This window comes from Pyxicephalus adspersus, chromosome 6 (genome assembly GCF_032062135.1).
Source record: "Pyxicephalus adspersus chromosome 6, UCB_Pads_2.0, whole genome shotgun sequence".
In the NCBI taxonomy this organism is placed as follows: Eukaryota; Metazoa; Chordata; class Amphibia; order Anura; family Pyxicephalidae; genus Pyxicephalus; species Pyxicephalus adspersus.
Window position 1 is genome coordinate 62,277,085 of NC_092863.1, and position 12,257 is coordinate 62,289,341.

General features: G+C 37.7%; 2 protein-coding genes across 2 annotated transcripts in view; one reads left to right on the forward strand and one right to left on the reverse strand.

Moving 5' to 3' along the window:
* The window catches only part of PPIC (peptidylprolyl isomerase C), a 9,475-nt gene extending 1,218 nt beyond the window's left edge, over window positions 1-8,257 (forward strand). The window contains exons 2-5 of the mRNA XM_072416033.1: window positions 4,218-4,331; window positions 5,904-5,997; window positions 7,017-7,201; window positions 8,045-8,257. Coding sequence (XP_072272134.1) covers window positions 4,218-4,331; window positions 5,904-5,997; window positions 7,017-7,201; window positions 8,045-8,179 — 528 coding nt within the window. The 3' untranslated portion in view covers window positions 8,180-8,257. The remainder of the gene's footprint in view (window positions 1-4,217; window positions 4,332-5,903; window positions 5,998-7,016; window positions 7,202-8,044) is intronic.
* An 862-nt stretch (window positions 8,258-9,119) lies between these two features.
* The window catches only part of SNX24 (sorting nexin 24), a 66,859-nt gene continuing 63,721 nt past the window's right edge, over window positions 9,120-12,257 (reverse strand). Inside the window, exon 7 of the mRNA XM_072416035.1 lies at window positions 9,120-11,568. Coding sequence (XP_072272136.1) covers window positions 11,498-11,568 — 71 coding nt within the window. The 3' untranslated portion in view covers window positions 9,120-11,497. The remainder of the gene's footprint in view (window positions 11,569-12,257) is intronic.

Here is a 12,257-nt window from a genome sequence, read left to right on the forward strand (position 1 = left end):
GTCTTAAATAAAAAAAGAAGTGTCCACATAGTTATTTGTCTATAGAGGGCCCCCTATAGAGAAGTGTCCACATAGTGATATGTCTATGGAGGGTCCTGTATAGTGAAGAAGTGTCCACATAGTTATTTGTCTATAGAGGGTCACCTATAGAGAAGAAGTGTCCACATAGTGATATGTGATAGTGATATGTCTTTGGAGGGTCCCCTATAGAGAAAAAGTATCCACATAGTGATATGTCTATGGAGGGTCTCCTATAAAGAAGAATTGTCCACATACTGTTATGTCTGTGTGGGATCTCTTAGAGAAGTGTCACTTTAGTTATAAATATATGGAGGATCTCATAGAAAAAAATAGCACATAGTCGCCATTTCAAGTCTTTTTGCTGCCCGAGGCAAATAATGAGAAGATGATAAACAGAAGTAACAGAACTTAGTGACAGATTTCACCATTAAAGACCCCAAGTAAGAAAACCCCCAGTGCACTCTCCCACGCATACCTCTGTACAGACCCCCTGTCACAGACCTCATTGCAGGCTCAGCCAATCCAGCCTTTGGACAGTGACAGTTGTCATTTGCTTCTGGCTGAGTTGGCTGACTGGTTTACCCATTTCATATTGTGGAGGATGACTGCTTTGGGTTGGAACTCGGAGAGCTCAAATTCCTCAGACCTCGGTGAAGGCCGGCCCTAGCAGTGATAAGTGTAGACACATAAACATAACTTGGTAGTAGAGGAAAGTTAGCTTTAGGAATAGCCTAGGGCCATAAGTTGTACCTGTACAGGAATAGCATGCAGTCAGTGAGCACTAGATTGATTTGGCTAAATGGCTCAGTCTAGCTGGCAGAGGATGACCGCGTTCAATGACTGTTGGCCGCTTTGGTTGAGCGGTTCAACAAATCCATTTGGCAGCAGATGACTGCTGTGGATCAAAACTCCTTTCCTCAAAATTCTGAGTTCAAATTCAAAGTTGTAAGAGCTCTCATCTTGAGTCAGGATCAACTCTAATCAGAACTATCAGACCATATGTATAGACCTTCAGATTTACCTTAGTTATAGGTCCCCAGTAAAGACTTCAGTACAGATTTCAAGTGCAGACTCCCAACCATTTCTCTGTTATCGGTTAATAAATCTGTGGATACATCGGAATTAAAAGTGGTAGGGCTAAAAGCTATTTATTGATGTAGCATGTGGAAGATGACAGCTTTGGTTTTGACACTCCAGTAGCTCAAATTCTGAGTTGTAGTCTGAAGTTGAAGTAGCTCCGATCCAAATGAGAAACAACTCTAATCAAAACTATTCTACCATTTCTACTCAGTACAGACTTACATGCAGACCTCTGTAAAGACCCCATGGACAGACCTTAGTGCAGGCTCAGTCAGTCTAGCTTGCGGAAAATGACACGTGTCAAAGGCTGCTGTTTGAATTGGCTGAATGGCTCAGCCATTCCAACTGGCCGAGGATGACTTTAGATATGAACTTTGAGACCTCTAATTCCACATTCTGATTAAAAGTTGTAAGTGTTCTTCCTCTCAGCTGTGGGACTTGGATCCCTCTGCTAGCGCTGTCTTATGAGACTGAAACTCTCACAAGTCAAGAGATCTTCGATGGGGAAATGTCCTAAACAAAAAAAAATACAAAACAGAATTCCTACTTTTTCTTTTTCTTGAGGTACTTAGCAGTCATTACACCCCTTTCTTCTCCAAGGGTTGTGGGCTGGGTGAAATCTGCAGCCAGTGATATCACTATTGGGTTCCGGACCCAGGCTCCCTTGTGGAACTTCCCTGCAAGAGTTGGCACCCTATATTGCCCTCTTTTGTCTGAATTTTGAGGTTGACCATGGGAACTGCAGACATGCCATGCATTGTGACGGTGTTCAGTACTTCCACTAACTTTAGCATTTGGGGAGGGCAGGAGCCTTTACTAAAATTTCATTTTCAGGTGAATTTTAAATTCTTGTATACATGAATACTCAACAAAGTAGTCACTCTGCATTGTGATTAAATTAACTTGCAACACGTGGTCCCATTCGATGTTGCATGGCTATTCAATTTCAATGGTTGCTGACGACTACTTTGCAGAGGATGGGAAGACAGGCCAGAAACCATACATACTTGATGTGCTTCCAGATGACATGAGGAAGTCAAAGGAGGAGTAGAAATCCTAGGAACAATGCGTCTTTCACAGAAAAGGTGCACAGCGTACTTGCCGAATATGACAAGGTTCAGGACCTGTCATTGCTGCATTCTAGGGAGCCACCATTTTCACTGCCAGCTCCACGGCAGACTTCTGTGGAGACAATGATCCTCCATACTAATTGGATAATGTAACGTGTGGAGGATATACATTATCTCTGGCGGCTGGCTTTGCCGTACACAGAGCCAGGCTTTAGGGTACATGTGCCATGTAGTGCTGAAACAAAAAGTCCCTGGGAGCCAGGGAGTTAGTCATTTAACAAGAGACATTGCATGTCTCCACTTGGTAACCATGAAATGCCTTTTTGGGTGGAAATATTACAAGATATTGAACCCACTTCCTTGGTTGAGAGATTTCTTTGGTAGCACCTTAGACATCCTGAACAAACAGGTACATAAATAGAGCACTTTGTGATGAGTGAGAGTGCCCAGGCACTTCTGTTCTTAAACCCCTTTAAGCTGTATATCTGGAATGTAAGATCTATGGTACCGCTACCTTTGACGGACAGTCTCAGGAGATTTAGAATGAGATTTGGGGATGACTGTCATGCTCCTCTTTCTTCTTGATGGAGGCTTCAACTTGAAAAATCAAAACCCTACCTCTACCAAGATGGCTGCCTCCATGTCAAGCTCTCCAGGAAGAAAAAAGCATGGCATAATAGATCAGCTGCAGGGAGTCCACAGGCAATTTGTGTGACTGGTCCTCTGTCTGTGTTTTATTACAGCACAGCTTCCAGAGTTCGGTTATCTTTTAAAGATACATTTTCCTTAATAATGTTATATTAATTGGCAAGCGTTATCAGTGAGTAATATGTTGCTTCAAAAAGAACCCAGGATAATTTGATCTTTCCTTATCTATGTAATAGTGACCTTGAACACATTCTTGTTTGACAGATTCACTTATAATCCATTATGGTAAGGAATTCTCATTTATTAAGAGTCCACATAAAAGGTGGAGACTGCAGGGCAAACTGCAAGGATTGTGAACAATGTGACCTTGATGGTTTGGTAGACATATACCTGGAAATTGTTTTGTGTCACATTCACTTTCTTTGCATGGACAAGATCATACAACTCTTTCTTGCATTCCTCAGTGCAGCCAGTCAGTTCTGAGTAACACAGCTTTCATTCATGGTTATAAGCCAGCTCAGCATGCGGTGTCATTGATTTTTGAAGGATTGCATATATTTAGCTTTCCATGTGGTCTTCTGCTCAAAGAACATGGCATAGCTAAATAAAACAAAGTGAGCTATCTATCCCGCACACCATCATACCTGTTTTCATTGTTTATGAAAGGTTGTTTTTTTAGTTCTCATGACCCACAATTTTATATGTAAACCTCTGTATCATAGATTCCTGTTCAGCCTGTGAATTTCAAGCTACTACATGGACTTTATGTTTCTGAGAGATAGTGCTTCAGCCTACCAATATCCCCATTTCTAGATAACAGTATCCCCACTTACTAAATATCCCTTTCCCCTGATATGTTGGGGACCAGACCTTAAAGCTGAAATATAGGCAGATATGGGAGTTTCAGATTTATATAGCTCTGTAATCATTAGTACATTCTCATCTAATGTAAGCTATGTAAGTTCCTGAATGTGATCTGGTATCAGCCTCATGCAGTGTTTGTACAGCAAAGGTTGGAATGTGAGAGAAATTACCTGCAAACCAGAAACCATTCAGTTAATGTGCTGAAAAAAAGGCTGATGAGAGGAGAAAGCAAAACAAAAAAGAGATCATGGTACTTTTTCACCTTTTATTGTCCAGTCACAGACAAGAATGGTCAAGAATGACCTGGGCTCAGTAAGAATTAAGTTAAATGATTCTCATCACCTAATAAAAAATGATAAGTTATTCCTTTTTATGATTTTATTTTTGGTTGGAGGTCTGCTTTAAAACTACCTAAAAATGCTTCTTCTTTCGACGCCTCTAAATTTTCGCTAAGAAAAAAGTGATTCTTTTATTTGTTTTTGCATTTTTTTGTTATAATCTGATGTATTTTGTCACTACCCTGGTATTTTACAGGTTTTCTTCGATATAAAGATTGGTGAGAGAAATGTTGGACGAGTTGTCATTGGATTGTTTGGGAAAGTCGTCCCAAAAACAGTGAAAAACTTTGTAACTTTGGCAACCGGAGAAGTAAGCAGCTTTTTATAGCATTGATGCCGATATATTTAAAACGCCTTCTTAGAATGACATATCTGTCTTCTCTTTCACAAATGTAATTTTGTTTAGGAAATGTTTCAAGCTGAAAATATTAGAAGTTAGTAGGAAAGAACGTTACAACTGTGATTAGTGTGTATTATCTCATTTTGTTTACTTTGTTCTTCTGGGAGAAATAAAAAGGAGCTATAACATAAATACCCCTTGTCCTATTTATGATGTATCTGTCCATATGATTTCTAAACAACCCGCAGTCCCAGCTGTAGAGAACTATAACTGTCAACATTCTCTGCACGTCTCAGCAAGATAGAACATATTGTAGTTTACCTCTGTCCCCAATAGCTGGAAGGACACAGCTTGCTGATGCACAATCTGGTTTTATCACTTCTATGTATTCTTTAAAGTAGACCTTTCACTGAGCAAGTATGTAAGCTGCCATTTCTGATTGTAAAAGTACTAATTTGTTTGGTATTCCTATCCCCTGTATTTAATACATTCTGAATGACTGGCCTGGCTTCTAGACCAGTATTTAGGGAAGTATTTTGGACAAAGGGTTGGAACAGCAACAAGGCAAACAGATTTTTAGGAACTTTTTAGCACAGTTTACATATTCTCTCAGTATACATCCATCAGTTAAAAAAAAGAGAAGTAAAGAAATTAATAGTTTCATTTTTATGATTTTATAGTGCCAGCAAACATGAGCATCCTTGTAAACTGGTGTTTCATGGAAGCCTAGAGGTACTCCAGAGTTTGCTAGGGGTTCAGCAAAAAGCATTTTGTGACTCTTAGGTCAGTTTAACTGACACCAATGTTTTTTTTGGCTACCTGTAAGGGTGACATTCTTCCCACTGACCACCACATTAATGTAATGGGAGCTGTGGATATAATAATTATAGCAGGGGTTCCTTAAGAGTTGGAAGTTATTTTAGGAGTTCCACCATGGTGGCAAGAAAGGCAGTTCCAAACTGATTTTGTTGCATATTTATTTGGTCTTTAAAAAAAAAATGTCTAAAGTAGTTCAGTAAGCATAGTTCTGTCTGTGTTGGGAAGAATGGAAACTACTGCAGAATGTTTGGTGGATATTCAATGTCTAAGTATGATTCATGTCTTCCTGTGTAGGCAGGTTTGGATAATGGCAAGAGCAGCTGGCAAATGTGCCATGCACAATGTCATTTCTGTTTTTTCTATCAGTTAATGTGGCCTAATAGCAGTGCTGGCTTACAAAATGTAAGACACAAACTCTAAAAAGTGTAAAAATAAACTCTAAGATTTACTTTGGTATAGGATAAGTGGGTGAAAAGTGAATGACACGTGAATGAATGGCAGATCCTGAGCATATTTCACCTGTGGAAATATACTTATCAGTCTCGCGTCATACCCGGAACATCCCAATACTGGTTCCATGATTGCTAATAATCTAATAATCTGATAATACTGAACAATATAATGAAAACTTCTTTTTATGACAGTGTAATATTCCATTAATGTATTCTAAATGCTCTGTGCTTAGAGCACCATTTCATTAAAGTTTGTCTTCTTCTAATTTAGAAAGGTTATGGCTACAAAGGCAGCAAGTTTCACCGTGTCATCAAAGACTTCATGATCCAAGGAGGAGATTTCACAAATGGAGATGGGACAGGAGGTAGATTTTAGGACTTTAGAAAAATGTCTTCATTACATGTTTTGATAAAAAGCAGTATCCTGCTGGCTGCATGTTAGTCTTGGGACAGATACTTCACTTTTGGTAAGGCTGGACTTGTTTAACTTAACGTCAATTAGGCTATTATGTATCCAGGGGTGAGGCATTGCATCTTCTACAGGCTGATTAGACAAGTATTTTACCTCCTAATTGATTCCCATTTTATACTTTTCAAAAACTGTCCTTGCAATGGCAGATCAGCTTATGTGGTGTCCATGCACCTTTCACTGTATTATGCTAAAAATTACACAACACAGGGTATATTACACACTTATTACAATAAAGTAAGGAAAAACATACCTATCACTCCCTTTTGTCCTGTCCTTTGCATCCTCTGATGCCTAACTTTATTTAATCTCCACTTCACTGATCCCCAACACCCCAATCTTTCTGACCTGTACTAGACACCCTCCAATAGGACTGATTTATTAAAGCTTTCCAAGGCTAGATTCTGCAAACCTGGGATGGATCTGGTCCAGAAATTCAAACATTTGCTAGCAAATTACCTTGAAGAAATCCATTTCAGGTTTGCTGGATCATCCACCTTCACTGATGAAAGTGTATCTTCTCCAGCCTTAGAAAGCTTTAATAAATCAGGCTCAGTGTCTCAGTATTGGTGCCAGAGTCAGAAAGTAGCATTTATAGTATAGAAGCAATATCAGCCTCCATAAAGGATTTTGTTTTTGGCTCCTCCTGTTTAACTGTACCTTGCTAATGAGATTAGAATGAATGTCAAATGAAGTAACCATACAAAGTAAAAGCAACCTTAAACATTTTTAGGAACATTTTTAAAGCTGTTAGTTATGTTTTGCATATATGAAGAATAACAAAGTCTGTTATTAGTATTTGTACACTTTTGATAATAACCTTTCCTTTTTCTGAAGTCATAAGATACAGATATAGTACTATGATATTAAAAAAAAAAAACACTGTAAACTGAATATTATGATTTGTCATTTTAGGTACTAGTATCTATGGGCATGATTTTGCAGATGAGAACTTTAAGCTCAAGCACTATGGCATTGGCTGGGTGAGCATGGCTAATGCAGGACCAGATACTAATGGGTCACAGTTCTTCATCTCCACAACAAGGCCATTATGGCTAGATGGGAAACATGTTGTGTTTGGCAAAGTTCTGGATGGCATGGTAAGCCGCTGTATAACTATATACTCCTGTTGCTTAAAAAATGCAATGTATGTATGTTCAGTGAATTGAGCTTTTAATGCTCAACCCTTATCAGATCCGTATCTTTTATTACTCTGTTGCAGTCAGGCTTATATCCATATGTGTAAGTAAATTTTTTTTTTATCATGATGTATTTTATTGCTACAACTTTATATCAAAGTGTGTTGTGTCATAAGCATGGTGGAGAACACAGAAAGTAGCAATATGAGTCTTCAGCAGTCTAAAATGCCTCCCCAGCAGATTATACCGATAACTACAAACCCACAGAAAATGTAGGTGCTGTTTTGATGTCAGGGAAAATAAAAATATTTCTGTGGCCATTTATGAAGGACAAATACCTGTGTCTATACTACTGCCATACTGCTTTCTGCCAAGCTCCACAAAATGCTGGGAGGAGGCATCTCATGTGACCTTGACAGGTCTTATCGCTTGGCTTTCTTCCTATGTGGGTGGGATTTATATGCAGAGGACACCATACTGGACACATTCAGGTCCATTCTATGCTTTGAGTAAAGCAGTATCCATTGTGCATTTTTCATGGGCTACTTGCTGTTGTATATTCTGTTCAGACCTCCTGAGACCCCCTCCTTGTACATAGGAAGTTATCAGGTCACAAATAACACTTATTTAAAATAACACTTGCTTTAACACTTATTTAGGGGTATATTTAAAAGACATTATCTTTAAAGCAGCACTGGTAGGTTTAAAGCACATCCCTTTTTTGTGACTTTTAAATGTATAGGTTCTCATTTGAAAAAAACCTCTACATCTCTGTTAAGATCTGTGTCCTTTTTTCCTCCCTAGGCTGTGGTGCATTCTATAGAGCTGCAGCCAACAAATGAGAGGGATCGTCCCGTACAGGACTGCGTTATAGTCAACAGTGGGGAGATCAAAGTCAAGGAACCGTTTGTGGTTGAAGTAGATGACTGGCAGGACTAAGATGAATTAAAATATTAATACAGTGTCTTTTTTTAAATGTTTTATTAAATAAATGTAAATATGAATATGTTTATATGACCATGTGGTGTTCATGTGTTTTAAACCCATATGAAAACAGTAGGAGCCGTTCAAATGAGGATTTCAGTTTGTGGTAAAGTGAAAAATATTTTTCAGTACCCCTAGTACTGTAATTAGTTCATCCAATTGGGATTGCTTTAGTGTCAAGAACAAAAAAGGTTTGAATTGTGAACATCCCAAAATTCAATGAGTTGCGATGGCCCTGTACTTACCTGTTCTCCTGTCTCTGGATAGAAATCTGTTTTCTTGGAAAATTAATGCATGTTTTATTCACATAGGCTGCTGAATCTAAGGATGTGCCCACACTGCTTTTTTCATGTCAAAAGAAATGGTCACTGATTGAGGATGAAGCAAAAGAAGGTATACTGCACTGTGCACATGCAAAGCTGTAAGCGGGCTTTCAACAGCCATCATTAAGCCATTTAAGTAGTATACAACCCCATTCCTTTCTTCTGACAGCAACTGCATTTCCTGGTGCTGTAGACATCCTACTTCTGTAGGCATGAACATAAATGTTTACCAAATGCAGACATTATATAATTGTCTTTGGTATGGAAGATAGTTCAGTAGGTGGGTTGTGTTTCTTAACCAGGGTCCCTCTAGATGTTTGCAAGGGTTTCCTTGCGCAACAAGCAATTTGTACCTCAGTTACCATTGACACCAATGATCATTTAGGGTAAATGTAAGGATGACATTTTCCCCCGACTACCACTCTTACACACATACATACATATATACATACACACATTTATATTATAGCAGGGAAACCTTCTTTAAAGGTCTAAAGAGAAATACTGGTCCGCAGATGTTAGTAGTGTTCCATGTTTTGCACTTGATTCAAACAAACCTCCAAAGACAACAATTATGGTACTAATTTATGTTTTATTACGGCTCATAAACATTAATATCTACTAGTATTCCAAGTTTAATATACAAATTACAAGTTGTACACAAATCTACACATCAGTTTGATAATAATAATCATAAGTTACACTATACAATGATATGCCTAGTTGAATACACTACAATAAATATGTAAATGTACGTTTGATTAAATCTTCATGCTTAGTCAATAGTGTTACTGTACTATATATACTACTATAGTGTATGACCTATAATGCACACAATGTTATTACCCTCATTTTATGGCACAGAAAATATTGAATGTCACATTTCTAAAGGTACCATTTGTATGCTTGTGAAAATCTGTACCTGTAAAGAACTAGTTCCCTGTGAAAGGAATACGTATAAAGAATTACATCCTCTATTTATGCAAACAAGGCCTGAGGTTTACACCGTCCAGACATAATGCTGCATAAAGTAATGACCACTAACTCCCAGTCTAAGTCTCAGATGCGAAACCATTATTTTTCGGCAAGTAAATGATCTGTATTTGTAATTATCTGAATAAAGATTTATCACAGACATCTACAATATGTCATACACTGATCCAATATCAGATTCAGGCCTCCACAGGGGATTGCTTATAAAAGTCTGAATCTGAAGAGCTGTCATGGGGCAGACAATTTTTCCCCAATGCACAGTAAACGAAACTTGTTGTGCAAGTAAGGAAGTTTCATGGGTGCATAAAAATATAAAAATGTTTGAAAAATCTTGTAAAATGGTACAAAGCCCTTAATTTACATTTGAAATGAACAGCAACCATTTTCCCTTTGTGTATTTCCAATGTAAAGCTTGGACCTATAAATACATAAACATTCTAGTTGCACCATCTCAGCTTATCCAAAAATATACTAATAGAGCGTCATTATGTTTACACACCCATACAATATAATTCTAGAGTTTTGTGAGGTCAGTCTCAGAATAAGCAGTATATGATAACATAGGGGGTGTCTGCCTACATGGAGAAACATAATCTCATTGATATTACAATATTTTTTATTCAACCTTTAAAACCTTTTCATTGTATAATTAGTTATTAGTTTTGCATGATTATTTATTCAAAATCATTTTTTTCTGACAGTTTATAATTAGAGAGGGTGGGGATATCTTTATATATCTTTCCATTATTACACATAAAAAACATGATATGCAAATCACAAAAAAAGTAAACAGTAATAAATAGCAGCAAGATAAATCCAAATATATTTTATGTTAAACTGGTATGTGAAGGTATTTTATAAAAAAATTAGTCAGTCAGTCATGTGTATGCTGGTTTTGGCCAATTTTTGTGGGCCGACATGAAATAAAATGAAAACTTTCCCTATAGCCACTTGGATCTAATTACTAGAAAAAAAGAAAACTTTTGTCTACTGTTCTAGTTTACCAGGTCCAGACTGCACGTGAGAGAGGACTACTGAAATACTTGATGTTGTGACTGTCCGTGGTACTGGCCAACACAAGGCCTCCTGCTTTTAGCACTTTCTGCTCTGATTGTTGGTGCCTTTACCATCAAGTGTACAGATCAGTGGCAGTCTGGACAGTCCTGAGCCAAGCCAAGAACATGCAATCTGTACACCTAGACAATCACTATTATACTACAAGAAGCACAGTCCATGACAGTCCAATGAGAAGGTTTTCTTTTTGAAACCTGGACAATAAAAAGGAAGTACTAAGTTTACTAAATGCAATCAAATACATAATGTGCAACGAGAGAGCAGCAAATCTGAAAAAACAGTTCTACATACTCTTAAAGCTTTGTGTCTGTGTACAGCACCTTCAAAACATCCACTGCATCATAGAAACACAGCGGTACATTTTATAGCCTTGAGATGATTTTCTAAGGATTAAATGTGGTTAGAAAATGTGGCTTCTTTTAGATACAAAATGGCTTTGTGTTTTCCAAAGACCTTTGTGTCGAGCAATCTACCTGGTCTTAGCATATAATACCTAAACTTTGAAATGAGGTATAGGCAACACACTGCCAATATAATGATTCCCTTTCATGTATCACTGATAAGAAAATAAAAGAAAACTGTAAACACATAACTAAAAGTGTCAGCTTTCACTTTTTTAGTCTGTTTTAGTGGACATAAGACATTCAACAACATTATAGAATGTTGTCCTTATCAAATGCCCAGTGCAAAACACAAGCCTATGTGGCTAATATTTAGGTAACATTGACAAACTGTTTGTGGTTAGCTCTCACTACTACAAAACCTTTGTTAAGATTTCTAGTAAAAAAATAAATTAGTACATATCACAAAGATTACAGGAGCACGCATTTCTGCCCGAGAGTTCCGCAAGATGCAGGGGTGTCGTACCAATGACATAATAAATTTAGCTAGGCTGCAGGTCTGGGTAAAATATGCCATGAAGAACACCCTCTATTACAACATTTGCTGCAAGATCTGTGGAAGAAAAATAACAAGGATGTTAGTACAGTTCAGAATGTAGAGCTGCTCAGTATTTTATAGCTCACAACTATCAGCACATAAGCCAGGGAAAGATGGAAACCTAAAATGCTACGCCCTCTAGATCTGCTCTCTCCTTCATGGACACCAGAATAATCTTAAGGCGCAGTAGGATTGCTAATTAAAAGGTAAACTGAAGTTTGACTAAAACTCACACTACCAGGTCAATGGCTGAAAGTGTAATGTTTGAGGGTTGTGGTCTGAACAGACATAGGGTCTGATTGATTAAAGCTCTCCATGGCTGGAGAGGATTCACTTTCATCAGTAAAGCTGGGTGATCCAGTAAACCATGAAACTGATTTGGTCCAGGATTGAAAACACCTACTAACAAATAGTAAATGACATTTAAGAAATCCAATCCAGGTTTGCTGGATCACCCAGCTTTACTGATGAAAGTGTATCCTCTCCAGCTTTAATACATCAGCCTTTAAAGTGTCTGCGTGTATCCACTGTGGACCAGCAAAAGTGTAGAAACTTTAAAACTTCAATGACAGATTAGGCAACTGTTAATATAGGAAGCATAGTGGATACACACTTAGCATATTTATTTGCAACTGTGTGATAAATTAAAACTGAAATCAGTTTACCAACATTTTTATAATAGTGTGTAAGTACCGTATTTTTCG